Below are 16,211 nucleotides of genomic sequence, written 5' to 3'. Positions count from 1 at the left end.
TCAGCCTTTCACACCAAAATAGTTCCAGTGAATCCTGGGAAAGTTGAAATCCCCACCTGCTCTGCTTTTGTGTGTCTCTATGATCTTTGTCTACATATCTCTGTTCAGAGGGTTATGTGTCTGTGTATACACAGCAAAGTGATTGCCCCTTTCTCCCTACTTTCCATCCATAAGCTTTCATTGGATAAGTTTTCTAGGATTTTCTCCCTCTGTACTGCCACAATCAGTAATGCAATGATGCTGCCTCCGTCTTCAGAGATTCTGTACCCTGCCAGTACAGCAGCAGTATCATGTTTCTGTGTGTTGATCAGTTGTCGGCTGTGCTGGATTGGATGTTGTGCAATGATCTGGAGGTGATAAGAGAGCTTAAGGTTAAGTAACCCTCAAGGAATAGTGATCACAATATGATCGAGTTCACTTTGAAATTTGAGAAGGAGAAACTAAATTCCAATGTGGTGGTATTTCAGTGGAATAAAGGAAGTTACAATGGCATGAGAGGGGAACTGGCCGAAGTTGACTGGAAAGGGAAGTTTGCAGGAAGCACAGCAGAGCAGCAATAGCTGGAGTTTCTGTGAAAAATGAGGGAAGTGCAAGGCAGATATAAGTTCCATGTACCTATCCAGGAGTCTCCTAAAAGAGCTTATTGTATCCCCCTCCACCACTCTTACCAGCAGCCCATTCCACGTACTCACCACTCTCTGCGTTTTTAAAAAAAAACTTACCCCTGATTTCTCCTCTGTTTCTGCTTCCAAGCACCTTAAAACTGCTGTCTTGTGTTAGCCATTTCAGCCCTGGGGAAAAGCCTGTGACTATCCACACGATCAATGCCTCTCATCATCTTGTACACCTCTATCAGGTCCCCTCTCAAACTCCATCACTCCAAGGAGAAAAAGCCGAGTTCACTCGAACTATTCTTATAAGGCATGCTCCCTAATCCAGGCAACATCCTTGTAAATCTCCTCTGCACCCTTTCTATGGTTTCCACGTCCTTCCTATAGCGAGGCAACCAGAATTGAGCACAGTACTCCAAGTGGGGTCTGACCAGGGTCCTATAATAGCTGCAACATTACCTCTCAGCATAGCAGCTTTGAGTGTCCTATGGATTCAGACCCCAAGATCCCTCTCATCCTCCACACTGCCAAGAGTCTTACCATTAATACGATATTCTGACATCATATTTGACCTACCAAAATGAACCACCTCACACTTATCTGGGTTGAACTCCATCTGCCAGTTAGTTTTGAATCCTATTGCTGTCCCACTGTAACCTCTGACAGCGCTCCACATTATCCACAACACCCCCAACTTTTGTGTCATCAGCAAATTACTAACCCATCCCTCCACTTCCTCATCCAGGTCATTTATAAACATCACTGAGTTAGGGGTTCCAGATCAGACCCTGAGGCGCACCACTGGTCACCAGCCTCCATGCAGAATATGACCCGTCTACAACCACTCTTTGCCTTTTGTGGGTAAGCCAACTCTGTATCTATAAAGCAAAGTCCCCTTGGATCCCATGCCTCCTTACTTTTTCATTAAGCCTTTCATGGGGTACTTTATCAAATGCCTTGCTGAAATTCATATACACTACATCTACTGCTTTATCTTCAATGTGCTTAGAAAAAAAAAGTAATTCCATCAGGCTCGTAAGGCACGATCTGCCTTTGACAAAGCCATGCTAACTATTCCTAATCATATTATGCCTCTCTGCATGTTCATAAATCCTGCTTCTCAGGATCTTCTCTATCAACTTACCAACCACTGAAGTAAGACTCACTGGCCTATAATTTCCTGGGCTATCTCTACTCCCTTTCTTGAATAAGGGAACAACATTTGCAACCCTCCAATCCTCCGGAACCTCTCCTGTCCCTATTGATGATCCACAACACCTCATGTAGATGTGCTCAGCGATGGGGAAGGGCTTTACCTGTGATGGACTGGGCCATATACACTACATTTTGTAGAATTTTTTGTTCAAGGGCTTTGGTGTTTCCATTCCAGGCTGTGACGTAGCCAGTCAATATATTCTCCACAACATATCTATAGACATTTGTTGAAGTTTTAGATGTCATGCCAAATCCTCACAACTCCTGAGGAAGTAGAGGTGCTGATGTGCTTTATTCGTCATTGCATTTGTGTGCTGGGCCCAGGACAGGTCCTCTGAAATGATAACACCGGGGTATTTAAAGTTGCTGATCCTCTCCACCTCTCATCCTCTGATGAGGTCTTGCTCATGGACCTCTGGAAGGCAATAGTCATCTCCTTGGTCTTGCTGACATTGAGTAAAAGGTTGTTGTTGGTGTGTTCTTTGTTAAACCTGAAGTAGCTTTCAATACTGAGTCTATATTTCAATTAGTATAGCCTGAGCTGGACATGCCCACTCTTCTCATTAACAACATGACAACATGGCTCACAGCCTTTCCATTAACAACACGGCATCCATAAAAAGTTAAGAGTTAGGCCATTTGGTCCATCATCTGCTTTGCCATTTCATCATTGTCAATCACCTCCAATATTCTGCCTCCTCTCTCTCCCCCCCGCTAGTACCCCTTCATGCCTGACCAATTAAGAATCTATCAACCTCTGCCTTAAATATACATAATGACTCGGCCTCCACAGCTGCCTGCGACAATGAATTCCTCTTCATCTCCATTCTAAAAAGACGCTCCTCTGTTCTGAGGCTGTGTCCGCTGGTCTTAGACTCTCCCACCATAGGAAACATCCTCTTCATATCCACTCTATCAAAGACTTTCACCGTTCAACGGGTTTCAATGAGGTCACCCATCATTCTTCTGAATTCTAGTGAATACAGGTCCTGAGCCATCAGACATTCTTCATAGGACAAGCCATTCAATGCTGAAATCATTTTTGTTAACCTCCTTTGAACCCTCTTCAGTTTCACCACATCCTTTCTAAGGTAAGGGGCCCAGACCTGCTCACATTACTCCAAGTGAGGCCTCACCAGTGCTTTATGAAGTTTCAATATTATATCCTTTTGTATTCTTGTCCTCTTCAAGTGAACACTTAACATTGCATTTGCCATCCAAACCACCAACTTAATCTGCAAATTAACCTTTTGGGAATTCTGCAAAAGGACTCCCAAGTCCCTTTGTGCCTTAGATATTTGAATTTTCTCTCCATTTAGAAAACAGTCTGCACCTTTATTTCTTCTGCCATGCACATTGTATTCCATCTGCCTCTTCTTTGCCCATTCTCTTAATGTCTCAGTCCTTCTGCAGCCTCTTTGCTTCCTCAACATTACCTGCTTCTCCACCTATTTTCGTATCCTCCGCAAACTTGTCCACAAAGCCATTAATACCATCATCCAAATCATTGACATATAACATAAGAAGTGGTCCTACACAGACCCTTGTGGATCACCACTAGCCACTGTCGATGAATCAGAAAAGTCATCCTTCTTTCCCTCTATTTGCCTCCTGGCAAAATCCTGACAATTCTAGACAATGTTTATCACCCTCTGCATGCTCTATCCATGCTAGTATCTTGCATGAAATATCATGGACAGCCTAATGTGTGGCACCTTGTCAAAGGCCTTAAGAAAATTAAAATACAAGATCCATCAATTCTCCTTTTTCTATCCTGCTCATAATTTCTTCAAAGAATTCCTAGAGATTTGTCAGACAAGATTTTCCTTGAGGAAACGATGATGACTGTGGCCTATTTTATCATGTGCTTCCAAATACCCTGAGACCTCATCCTTAAGTAAACAACTCCAACATCTTCCCTACCACTGAGGTCAGACTAACTGGCCTATAATTTCCTCCTCCTTCTGCCTCTCTCCCTTCTTGAAGAGTGGAGTGACATTTGCAATTTTCCGGTCTTCTGGAACCATTCCAGATCTAGTGATTCAAGAAAGATCATTACTGATCCCGCCACAACCACTTCAGCTACCTCTTTCAGAACTCTGGAGTGTACACCATCTGGTCCAAGTGACTTACCGTAGATTCCGTACTGCAGAGCGCACCTGATTAAAAGCCGCAGGCTCTAATTTTAGAAAGAAAATCAATTTTGTACTTGTACAAGCCGCACCGGATTTTAAGCCGCAGGTGTCCCACGTTGTAATATGAGATATTTACACAGAAAGATATTACACGTGAGGATTTTTTAACTTTTAATTAAATCCGTATGGTAACATAAACAAATACATATTGCAAATGCTTTTTTTCGAACCGTGCCTGTAACACGGCTACTTTTAAATATACATACGTATCGGTAACACACAAATTACGTTGCGTATACTTTTTTACTGAACAGTGCACGAACAACATTCCAATATCTCCTAACGACTGGTGAAAAAATATATACTGCAGCCTACCAGGAAAAGTTATTGATCGCCTTTAACTTAAAAGCAGCGTTTTCGCTCGGGTCTAATGCGCTCGCCCCCACCTTTCCGTTTATCGCAAACCGGTATTTCCCACAAGACGCGGCGAAACCGGATGTGACGTCATAGCATCCCGGGATGTAGTACAGAAAACAAATATACTTAAAACACTTCTAACTTTAACTAGAAAATACTAACAAATGAATTACTAAGCAAAAATATTATAAACTAAATAACTGCCATAAAGGCAGCACAATGCTTTTCTTCGAGTGTTTTCCATGTTGATGAGGGTGAGTACAAATGACTGATTTACAATAATTTAATTGTGAAAGTGCGCTTGATTTATCGTACAATTTCATTGGACCTCTGTGAACTACTCATCAATTTTATTGGTCTACTGTTACGAGGCAAAATGTTTTTGGCGGCATGAAAAAAACCATGCATTAGCCGCACCGTAGTAAAAGCCGCAGTGTTCAAAGCTGTTCAAAGCGTGGGAAAAAAGTAGCGGCTTATAATCCGGTATCTACGGTACCTACCTTCATGTCCCCTTACATCTGGAATTTCCGCCATACTGAATACAGATTGTCACCTCTATTATATCCTAGATAATGGACTACCTTACAAGCAGACCACAGTATGTGTGACTTCAGAGCTGTGTGTCAGACATGGCTATAAGCAGCACCGGGGATTGTATTGCCTCCCTCCCTGCTTACCCTGTATACCTCACTGAGTCATGTCATCTGCAGAAATTGAGAATCTGACTCCCGCAATAGAGTGAATGGGAGGATAGATACAGGTCCCGGTGAAGGATTTTGTCAAATGGTGCAAGCTGAATCATCTGTTGCTGAACATCAGTAAGACAAAGGAGATGGTGATGGACTTTAAGAAGACTAAGCCTGCACTGCTCCCTGATACATTTGATGATGTGGATGTGGTGAGGACCTAGGAGTACCTGGAGTGCACCTGGATGACAGACTTGAGTGGAGCACCGGCACAGAAGGGCTAGAGTCACCTCTACTTCCTGAGGAGACTGAGGTCCTTTGGAGTAAGCAAGCCTCTCCTTCACGTGTTCTACCAGGCTATTGTGGTCAGTATAATCTCCTAATCGATGGTGTGCTGGGGCAATGGCATCAACTCAGTGAATGCCAACAGGCTCAATAAACTGTTCTACCCCAGCCTCCAGTGTGTCCAGTTTGACTCCTATAACAGAGACAACCTTTCTAATCAAAGGACCCTGTGGAAAATCCTGATAAACCTAGGATTTTTCTCACCCTCTGCATGCCACCTTAGCTAAACAGGGGAGCAGTTTTACTAATAGACTAAGGCAACTGCACTATATGAAGTCATTCTTATCCTCAGCCATTAGGTTCTATAATGAGTCAACCTACCTGTATATCCAGGAAAGTTATGACCCCCCCCCCCCCACCCCCCATTAGACTTTGTAGTAACTTATTTTTATTCTTTCTACTTTTCTAATATTTATATTTGTGCACTTGTAATGCTACTGTGACACTGCAATTTCCTTTGAGATCAATGAAGTATCTCTCTTATCTAGTGTCTTCCACGGAGAAGACTGATGCATAATACTTATTCAGCTCGTCTGCTATTTTGTTATTCCCCATTACTACCTCCAGCATCGTTTCTCAGTGGTCCAATATCCACTCTTGCTTCTCTTTTAAGCTTTATGTATCTGAAGAAACTTTTGGTATCCTCTTTTGCCTACTTTCATATTCCATCTTTCCCTTCATGACTTCTTTAGTTGCCACTCCTCTTCCTATTAACCACACAGTACCACCTTCCAGGTGGCCCCTGGAAGCCAGCTGACCTAGCAAGTGGTGCAGGTGGAGTTGCTGGCAGTGTTTAACAAGTGTTTAGGTGAGCACTTTGGTTGTGTAGGCATAGCAGGCTACAGGCTTCTATTGGGAGCTGGGATTAATACAGATGGGTGCCAACTGATTGGTGTGGATTTGTTGAGCTGAATGGCCTCTCTTTGCTTGGTATGAATTAGATGGAAAAGCAGGAGGTGGCAGGATAAGGTGAATGGGATTGGAGCATGATGGAGTGAAGGGCTGAAGGGCTTTGACTATACCTGTCTTGATTTTGCTAAGCCGTGTAATGTTTGTTTTACAGGGAATGCACCCGGGGGGGCTTCTGTAACTTCATGCACCTGAAACCGATTTCACGGGAGTTACGCCGTGAGCTTTATGGACGCCGTCGCAAGAGGTCAGTTTTATGTTTTTTTTCTCGTGGCCACTCGTGCATGTGAATGCTGCAAGTGCAGTTTTGGCAGTAGTGCATGTGTGACAGAAGTCTTTGAATCATGTGCAGACACAGTCAGAGGCCCTGCAGTCTGCATCGGGCATACGTGAGGATATAACTATTTAACTGTTATACAAACTCCCCTCCCCTTCCTCCATGCATGCACAAACTGCAGACAGATATGCTGAATGTGTGGAACTGGTCCAATAAACTCAGTACAAATTGCAGTGTGGGAACAACCCAATCTGATAGCCAGTGTTTAACTTTCTGACCAAATAGTCCACATCCATTCATTAGTCACTTTCCCACATTCCTTTGGCCACCTGCCAACTGCAACCTCTGCAAGAGACTCCTTTCCTCTGAGCTCCAAAGACAATACAGCTATCCTGCATTTAAACTTGCCTCTATCTTCATTCTGAACCCATTGTAAACTATCTGCTAACCATTTCAGAATTGTCATTTCTTTGTCATATTGCCCCATAATCTGCATTCTAATAACAGACGCCTCAGTCTTGCGTTTCTGTATTCCAGGCAACATTGCAGTCCATCCCATATCTTCTCTACCTCCAATTCAATACTGAAGTATCTGGTGCCTAAGGATTTAAATTAAGATGTTGCTATCATCAGTATTAGTCTGTCTTGCACTAAATTCACACTTATATCAAGATCAGCTGAATGAGCTGCCCCTTGAAGATAATAGCCATGGCCACTCTCTTCAGACAGTATCTGATCAAATGTGACCTTCCACTGGAACAGGAAAACCCTTGGCGAGTTAAATGTTTGAAGTGAGGGAACGGAATGACTACATGGTGGATGACTGGATAGGCAGTGTGTGGGAACATTAAATGTACAAAGGGATGGTGTAATGGGATAAAATGAACTGGAATGAATTTTGGAATGTAAATGGGACTCAGTCACAGAAAAGTACAGTGCAGAAGCAAGCCTTCCTTTTTAAATGGTAAACCATTTAAACCGCCTAGTTCCATCAACCTGCGCCCAGAGATCATAGCACTCTATACCCCTGCCATCCATGCATGCACCTATACAAATTTCAAGAGAAATGTTGAAATCAAGCTCATATACACCACTTGCACTGGCAGTTTGTTCCATACCCACAGCCCTCTGAGTGAAGAAGATAGTTTCCCTTAAACATATGTACCTTTCACCCTTTACCCATGATCTCTAGCTGTAGTCCTACCCAACCTCTGTAGAAAAAGCCTGCTTGCATTTTCCCCATCTACCCCTTATAACTCTGTATACCTCTATCAAATTTCCTCAATCTTCCACATTCCAGGGGATAAAGTCCTAACAGAATAACTCCAGTCCTGCAGTCCCAGCAACATCCTTGTAATTTTTTTCTGTACTCTTTCAACCTTGTCTACATCTTGCCTGTGACCAAAGCTGCACACTATACTCAAAGTTAGGCCTCACCAACATCTTGTACAACTTCAACATAACATCCCATACACTCAATACATTGATTTATGAAGGCCAATGTGCCAAAAGTTTTCATTAGGACTCTATCTTTTGTGGCACCACTTTCATTGAACAAATGACCTGTATTTCCAGATCCCTTTGTTCTACCACACTCCTCAGTGCCCTACTGTTCACTGTGTAAGATCTACCCTGATTGTTTGTATCAAAGTGCAACCCCTCTCACTTTTATGCATTAAATTCCATCTGCCTTTTTTCCAGCTGATCCAAATCCAACTGCAAGCTGTGATAGCCTCCTCACTGTCCACTACACCCCCAATCTTGGTGTCATCCACAAATTTGCTGATTCACTTAACCACATTATTATCCAAATCATCGATATAGATGTCAAAACAATGGATCCAGCACCAATCCTTGTGGCACTCCACTAGTCACAGGCCTCTTGTCACGCTTTATTACCACTCTCTGGCTTCTCCCAAAAAGCCAATGCCTAATCCAGTTTACTACCTTATTTTGAATGCCGATGGACTGAACCTTCTTGACCAATCTCCAATGCCGGACCTTGTCAAGTGGCCTTGCTAAAGTCCATGTAGACATCTGCCTTGCCTTCATCAACTTTCTTGGTAATTTTCTTGAATAACTGTATTGATTAGATGTGACCTACCATGGTCTTGTATTGGCAACCATTGTTAAATGGTTCAGTCAAGCTTGCTTTGAGAGGTTATGAGGTGCAGAGTGGGTGGAATTTTAGTGACAAGCAACTGGAAGCTTGATTCTGTTCATGCACTAAACACGTTCTACAGACTGGGTACCAAATCCCCATTTGGTCTCAGTAATGTAGAAAATACCACATTGTGAGCAGAGTCAAATAATATCACTGAATGAGGAAGAAAGGTGGGTTGTAGATGCCTGTATTTGTTTTTAGAGGTGCAGTGGGATTTGGGGTGACCGTGTACACCATGGTATTGTAGAAGGAACTGCTCTACAGAACATGGGGTGATGAGGGAAAGGAGTGTCTGCTAGTACTGCAGATTGGTAGTGGTTGGTGATAACAAAGACAGTGAAGAATATTGGATGGAGAACCCTGTTATGTTTCATTGAGGGAAGCGCAGTGGTGAAAGTGCACTTGGAAGTAGGCAGATGTGGTCAGTGATGGGGAAAGAAAGACCTCTAGAATAAGGAGAGCAGGCTAATTCAGAATGGACTGGCATCATGGCATGTTCTGAATGTTTCTGGAGATGGAGGGAGGAGTGAGAGACCAGTCAAGGGGGAGAAGGTGCCAGTAAAGTTGAAAAGTTTGTAGTTCTGATAGAGAGAAGAAAGCAATCATAAAGCCCACTGGTCCTTTAGATAAAAAGAAGGTATACAATGTTTCACTGTCCCAGGGGGCATTGCTTGCACTCATCTGGACTCCAAAGATGGGGTGAATAGTGTTTACTGTGAGGCAGATGGAGGAAGGTGATGGGTGAGGATCAGATCAAGGAAGAAGCAGAGACCTTCAGACTGTCCTGATGAGACGGCAGTTGATGGTGGAAGTCAGATACTTGGACTGGAAAATCGATAGTGAACCTGCCTCTTGCCCCTCTGCTCTCCCACTCATCGAGGCTACCTCCATTCCAAGTGTAATTACTGATGTTATGTTCTAACCACAATGCATCACCATTTCCCATGTATTTCAGCCAGCAGCACGGTAGCCGTGTGACCTCGTCTGGGGACAAACGGCTGCTAACCATCACCCCAAAGCACTTAATGGCTGCCATCAGGTGAGTAAGATCCTTCTTCAGTCTGAATGGCAATGACATGCATCAGACTAATTCCATTCTAGTTAAGTATTTGGGAGGAAGGGAGATGAGTGCCCCTAAAGTGGGTTGGAGATGACTGGGAATCAGACAGTGATCCTGGCTGGCACACCACTCACACTCAGTATGGAGATGCCCGTAGAACCCCTCATTGTCCCAATTTCAGTGATTACTCCCAACTCTGCTGTGTTATGTGTCAGTGAGCACGGCACCGGCCTGTCTCGGGACCGATGCTGTGTTGTGCTGAATTACATGCTTACTGTGGTCCCCTGCTCCACTCTGCTGAGACTACAGGGCGGCGGCTGAAAAGCAGACAGTGAGTGTCTGGGGCTGAAGGGCAGACGGTGAGTGTCTGGGGCTGAAGGGCAGGCGGTGAGTGTCTGGGACTGAAGGGCAGACGGTGAGTGTCTGGGGCTGAAGGGCAGACGGTGAGTGTCTGGGGCTGAAGGGCAGACGGTGAGTGTCTGGGGCTGAAGGGCTGACGGTGAGTGTCTGGGGCTGAAGGGCAGACGGTGAGTGTCTGGGGCTGAAGGGCAGACGGTGAGTGTCTGGGGCTGAAGGGTTGGCAGTGACAGTGGTCCTTTGCTACGCCAGTGCACTGTGTAGGTGAAAGCTTATGGGTGACTTTGATTCCCCTGACTTAAGTATGAATCAGGGCCAGCAATGATGTCCTTGCCTGCCTGTAAGGCTGAGATTCCTGTATCTGAATCAGCCATATTTACATTGAGCATCAGGGAAGCCAACGTGTTTGCTCACTAATGTGATTGAGAGTCTTGAGCAGATTCCCAAGTTCATCAGTGATGGCCTCTGTTGGGAGAGGCAGTGGTGTGGTCTGTTCAGGGACCTTGTGCTTGGAGATTAGACTTCTGGGCAGTTGTGGTTCATGCATGAACTTCAGGAAGGACTTGGGAGTGTGTTCTGGCACTATGCACAAAGTGCTATTTTCATCTCCCCGTTTCCTCCATTATCAAAAGGATATTTCAACTATATGGAATGGTGCAGAGTAGTGTTACTGAGGTGTTAGCAACAATGCAACACTAGAAAAGTTTGAAATCAGATGGGAAGAAATTGAATCAATTCTTGACTGTTTGATGTTGTACTGGAGATGGGATACTTCTACTAAAGGATTTTGGTAGATATCTTGTAAATAGTGTTAGAAATATTCTTGTTCAGAGGTGTAGCAGGAGGTGAAGCTGCTGATATAATGAGTGTGCTTTTCAGTGTAGAGAATGATAGTTGAACCAGGGGAAAATGTGCTTGTCCACAGGGAAAGTACAATGGCATCAGTTTGGGCTATGGATCTGAGACTGAGATGGAAATATTGGAGAGCAGGATACTACCGTTCACCAGCATGCTGTTGCGATGAGAGACCGTTATAAGCTGTATTATTAGCTATAAGGTGGGATTGGCCAAGTCTGAATTGTTTTCTCTGGAGCTTCAAATGCTGATGGGAGACCTGATATTTAATGCAATGCTGTGAATAAAGAAAACATTGGCTGGTGTTTTCTGGGACTTTCAGGTGTGGAGCTGTAAATGTGCTGCCTTGCTGTCTGTACTTGTAGTTGAGGTGATAAGGGTGGCAGATTGTGCCTGGGCTGTGGGCTGTCAGCTAGTGGGCACAGTGGGAGGACAAAGTGCTGTCCTACCTCAAGTTGCAGAATATTTCTGCCCGTCTAACCAGGAAATTGGAATTTGTTCTTTATTGTCACATGTATTGAGATCCAGTGAAAGGCTTGTTTTGCATACTGTTCATAAGATCAGTTCATTACACTGAACAATGGGAGTGGGTAGTACAAGGTAAAACAATAAAAACAGAGAAAGTGCAGGTAAACGATAAGGTGCAAGATCATAATGGGGTATGGCACATGGATGAAAGGAAAACAGAGAACTATGTTGGAGGGAAGTGTTAGAGTAGATCATGGGACAAAGGGCCTGTTCTGTGAGGTAGATTGTGAGGTCAAAAGTCCAAGTACTTGGGAATTATTTAAACGTGTTATAAGCTGTCCTTGTGTATGTGCTTTCAGGCTTTTGTATCTGCTCTGCACAATGGGAGAGAGGAGAACAGAGACTGTCTGAGATGATTGTGGTCTTTGATCATACTGGCTGCTTTACTGACAATAGACAAGTGTCCATATAGGGAAGACTGCAGTTTCTTGTGGTCAGTAACCAAGCAGATACCATACCAAGCCATGATGCATCTGGATAGAATGCTTTCTGTGGTGCATTGATAAAAATTGGAGCAGGTTGACAGGGACAAGCCAAATTTCTTTATCCTTCTGAGGAAGTAGAGGTACTGATGAGCTTTCTTCCTAGTGGTTGGACCAGGAACCAGGACAAGCTCTTGGCGGATGTTCACTTCTCGGAATTTTACAACCTAACATGGGCCGTGGGCATGCCCTTCTGGATGTTGCTTTCCATCACTAACCCCATACCCTATTTCTCTGAGAAATGTCACTCGTAGAGCATACCACATCCATATTGGCCATCTGTCTCTGCATTACCTTGGCAGTCCAAGTGCTTGTTTAGATCTTGCATAGATGTGAGAGTTCCTGCCTCCACCCAACCAGGCAATATGTTCCAGACTGCAATCACCCACTGAGGAATTATTCCTTAGCTGCCCAATGATCCTCTTCCCCATTGTCATCTAGTTTTAGCTGCTTTTAAAGTAGGAATGCTTCCTATATTTACATTATTAATTTCCATTCTAATTCTTCATACAGTACTGTGCAAAGATCTTAGGCACATATATAAATGTGCCTATTCTATTCTATATAAATATATATAGAATAGAACTTTATTGTCATTGCTCGATGAGATTGTGGTGCCAGGGTGCCTAAGACTTTTGCACCATACTGTATTTGTCAGTGTGGAGTGGAGTGAGTCTGTAAATCTGATGGGAGCGAAAGATGTTGGGAATGGCGAAGAGAGGTGGGCAACAGCTGGCAGAAAAGGAGTGCCAGTGATTGGGAGGGTGGCACAGATGCAGACACACTCAGCCCTGAGACACCAGGCAAGGTCATTTGATTAGAAGCAATTGGTTTATTGATCACTACAGAATGTCTCTCTGGCGCTTCTGCTCCCTCTGCTCTCCATTTCCTACTTTCCCAAATATGATTCCCCTCTCCCTGCCCCTTCCCACTCTTCAGTCCATAATAGAGTCCCTTATCTCAATCAGGTTTATTATCACTCACATATGTCGTGAATGTTTTTTTTGTGGCAGTAGTACAGTCAAAGTACATAAAATCACTACAGTACTGTGAAAATGTCTTGGGCACCCTAGCTATATATACAGTTGCATGAAAAAGTTACCTGGTTTTCTGCATTAATTACACATAAAATGTGGTCTGATCTTCATCTAAGTTCAGACAAACACAATCTGCCTAAACTAATAGCACACAAACAATTGTACATTTCATGCTTTTAGTGAACACATTGTTTAATCATTCACAGTCCAGGCTGGAAAAAGTATGGTTACCTTTGTATTTAATAACTGGTAGAATCTCCTTTAGCAGCAATAACCTCCACCAAACGCCTCCTGTAGCTGGTGATCAGACTTGCACAATGCCGATGAGGAATATTAGATCATTCTTCCACAGAAAGCCATCTCAGTTCATTGATATTTCTGGGATACCTTGCATGAACAGCCCTTTTCAGGTTGTGCCATAGCATTAGAGTTGGGTTAAGGTCTGGATTCTGACTTAGCCGGTCCAAAACACCGATTTTCTTCTTTTTAAACCATTTTGTTTTTGATTTACACTTGTGTGTATTTTGGCTCATTGTCTTGTTGCATCATCCAAATTATATTAAGCTTCAGATGATGGACCACTACCCTGACGTTCTCCTGTAAAATGTACTGTTCCCTCAGAACAGGATTGCAAGCTGTCCAAGCCCCGAAGCAGCAAGCAGCCCCAAACCATGATGCTCCTTTCACCATGCTTCACAGTTGGGATGAGGTTTCAGTGTTGGTGTGCATATCTGCCAAGAAGTTCAATCTTGTCCCATCTGTCCACAGAACATTGTCCCAGAAGTGATTTGGAACATCCAGGTGGTTGTTTGGAAAACTTGAGATATGCAGCTGTGTTTTTTTGGAGAGCAGTGGTTTTTTCCGTGGTTTTTCACGAACACCATTCTTGTTCAGTGTTTTCCTTATAGTGGACACATGAACAGAGACTTCAACAAGTTCTAATGATTTCTGCAGGTCTTTTGCTGTTATCATTTAGTTCATTTTCACCTCCTTCAGCATCGAACACTGTGTTCTTGGTGTGATCTTTGCAGGATGCCCACTCCCAGGGAGAGTAGCAACAGTACAGAATTTCTGTCACTTGTAGACAATTTCTCTTACTGTGGACTGATGAACACTCAGGTCTTTAGAAATGTTTCGTAGCCTTTTCCAGCTTCATGCATCTCTACAATTCTTCTTCTAAGGTCCTCTGGAAATTGTTTTGATCGAAGCATTGTGCACATAAGCAGATCTTTCTTGAAAAGCAGGCTCTGTCAGTAACCTGACTTGATCTGTCTTTTATAGGACAGTGTGCCTTGACAACCCGCACCTCCAATCTCATCTCATTGACTGGAACACCTGACTCCAAATAGCTTTTGTAGAAGGTCTTATCCCAGAGCTTCACATCCTTTTTTGAACCTAGACTGCAGTTGTTTGAATTTGTTGACAAGTAGTACAATTATTTGTGTTATTAGTTTAGGCAGATTACGTTTCCCTATTATTGTGACTTAGATGAAGGTCAGACCACATTTTATGATTGATTAATTAATGTAGAAAACCAGGTAATTGTAAAGGTTTCACAAAAAATTTTCTCGCAACTGTATGTATGCCTAAGACGTTTGTGTAGTACTGTACCTGTCTGGTTCTCCCTCAGCTCCATTCCAAGTATAACAAACCCAACCTATCCAGTCCTCCCTTCTAACTGAAATGCTCCACCTAAAGCAACAGTCTTCTCTGCACCCTCTTCAGTGCAATCACATCTTTCCTTTGGTGTGGTGACCAGAATTGTCCACATTTTGTTTTATATGATTGTATTATATTCTGTGCTCCAGATAATGAAGCTAAGTATTTTGTATGCCTTCAACAACACCCTATGCATCTTGCCAACTTTAGAAATAGTTGGGTTTGTGTTCCTTGGTGCTCCCCAGGACCCAGTCCATTATTGTGTCTGTCCTGCCATTACTATTCTTACTTGACTTTGTCATGTCAATTATCAGAATTAATTTCAATCTGCCATTGCTCTGCCCACCAGGGCAAGCATAAGCACTGTTACTGTTTCCAGTCAGCATAGTGACCAGAGTACTTTCAGCATTTTCTGCTTGTTTTGATGTTGTTTTAATGGCTTTGTACTTTGTAATAGACACAGATCAAGATCAAGATCTCGTGAGCGCAAGCGCTCCAGGTCACGTGAGCGTGGAGGCCGCGGTGGCCGGGATCGAGACCGTGATCGTAGGCGTTCCAAGGATCGTGAACGATCTGGGAGGTTCTGAGCATCTGACAACAGTGTGCATGACAGCTCTTATAGAAGGACCACAAACCAAGATGTGATTGGAATTTAATACTTTTTATGTTCAAGTTTAACATAAACCTCAGTTTGTTTCTTTTTGATGTCCAATAAACCTTTTTAAAATAAAAACAGAGCTGATGCTAGCTGATTTGCAATACCAGTTCAGCTTCTTGCTAATAATCTGGTTTTATGTCTGAATGGATATCTAATCCCTCCTGTCTTGTTCTCCCTCCTCAAACTCACCTCCTGTCATTTCTCCCCCTCCCCTCCAGCCATCTTGTCTCTCTGCTTTTGCTGTCTCTCTCTTTCCTCCTTTCTTTCTCTCTCTTCTCTTTCCCTCCCTTGTTCCTCTCCCTCATTTTTCATTTCCTTCCTTTCTCTCCCTGTCCACTCCCATGCCCCTTACAATTAACTGATTGCCTGAACAGGTTCAGGAGAAAGTTTCCCATTTTCTTGGCCTTGCACATAAAGGTCATCCTGCAGAATGGTGGGACCTGATTTGGAAAGTGTGTTACTACTACAACCTGACACCAATCCTCTAATTTTGCTACCTGTACCATTTCCGTAATTAGATGATGCAAAATGTATCCATGCAGGTAATGTAGTCCTGGCAACACACACAAAATGCTGCAGAAACTCGGGACGTCAGGCAGCATCTGCGGAGGGAATAAACAGTCGACGTTTTGGGCCAAGATCCTTCAACATGCCTTCCTTGAGATGCTTGAATAGATACTTGACACTTTGTTGAAGCAATATGTCAGAATTGGAGCTTGAAGTCCAAAGCCGTTTGAATCTGGGGTTTGGCAGCCTACTCACTATATCCCTCTGTATTTGTGTGCACACATGCAACCCAGAGTATCTTGGAGTCTC

General features: G+C 43.5%; 1 protein-coding gene across 5 annotated transcripts in view; it reads left to right on the top strand.

Annotated features, from left to right (window-relative positions):
* The window catches only part of u2af1 (U2 small nuclear RNA auxiliary factor 1), a 90,336-nt gene extending 74,866 nt beyond the window's left edge, over positions 1-15,470 (top strand). For 3 of the 5 annotated variants that reach the window (XM_073044738.1, XM_073044739.1, XM_073044743.1), the window contains 3 exons: positions 6,473-6,565; positions 9,715-9,798; positions 15,195-15,470. In XM_073044738.1, the coding sequence (XP_072900839.1) occupies positions 6,473-6,565; positions 9,715-9,798; positions 15,195-15,324 (307 nt within the window). In that variant the 3' untranslated portion in view covers positions 15,325-15,470. The remainder of the gene's footprint in view (positions 1-6,472; positions 6,566-9,714; positions 9,799-15,194) is intronic. The other 2 variants (XM_073044740.1, XM_073044742.1) reach the window with 1 other exon arrangement.
* The last annotated feature ends 741 nt before the right edge of the window (positions 15,471-16,211 follow it).

The sequence above is a fragment of the Hemitrygon akajei genome, chromosome 5, assembly GCF_048418815.1.
Source record: "Hemitrygon akajei chromosome 5, sHemAka1.3, whole genome shotgun sequence".
NCBI classification, from domain to species: Eukaryota; Metazoa; Chordata; class Chondrichthyes; order Myliobatiformes; family Dasyatidae; genus Hemitrygon; species Hemitrygon akajei.
The sequence above is the reverse complement of the archived record's forward strand: the minus strand, read 5'-3'. Positions and strand labels throughout refer to the sequence as shown.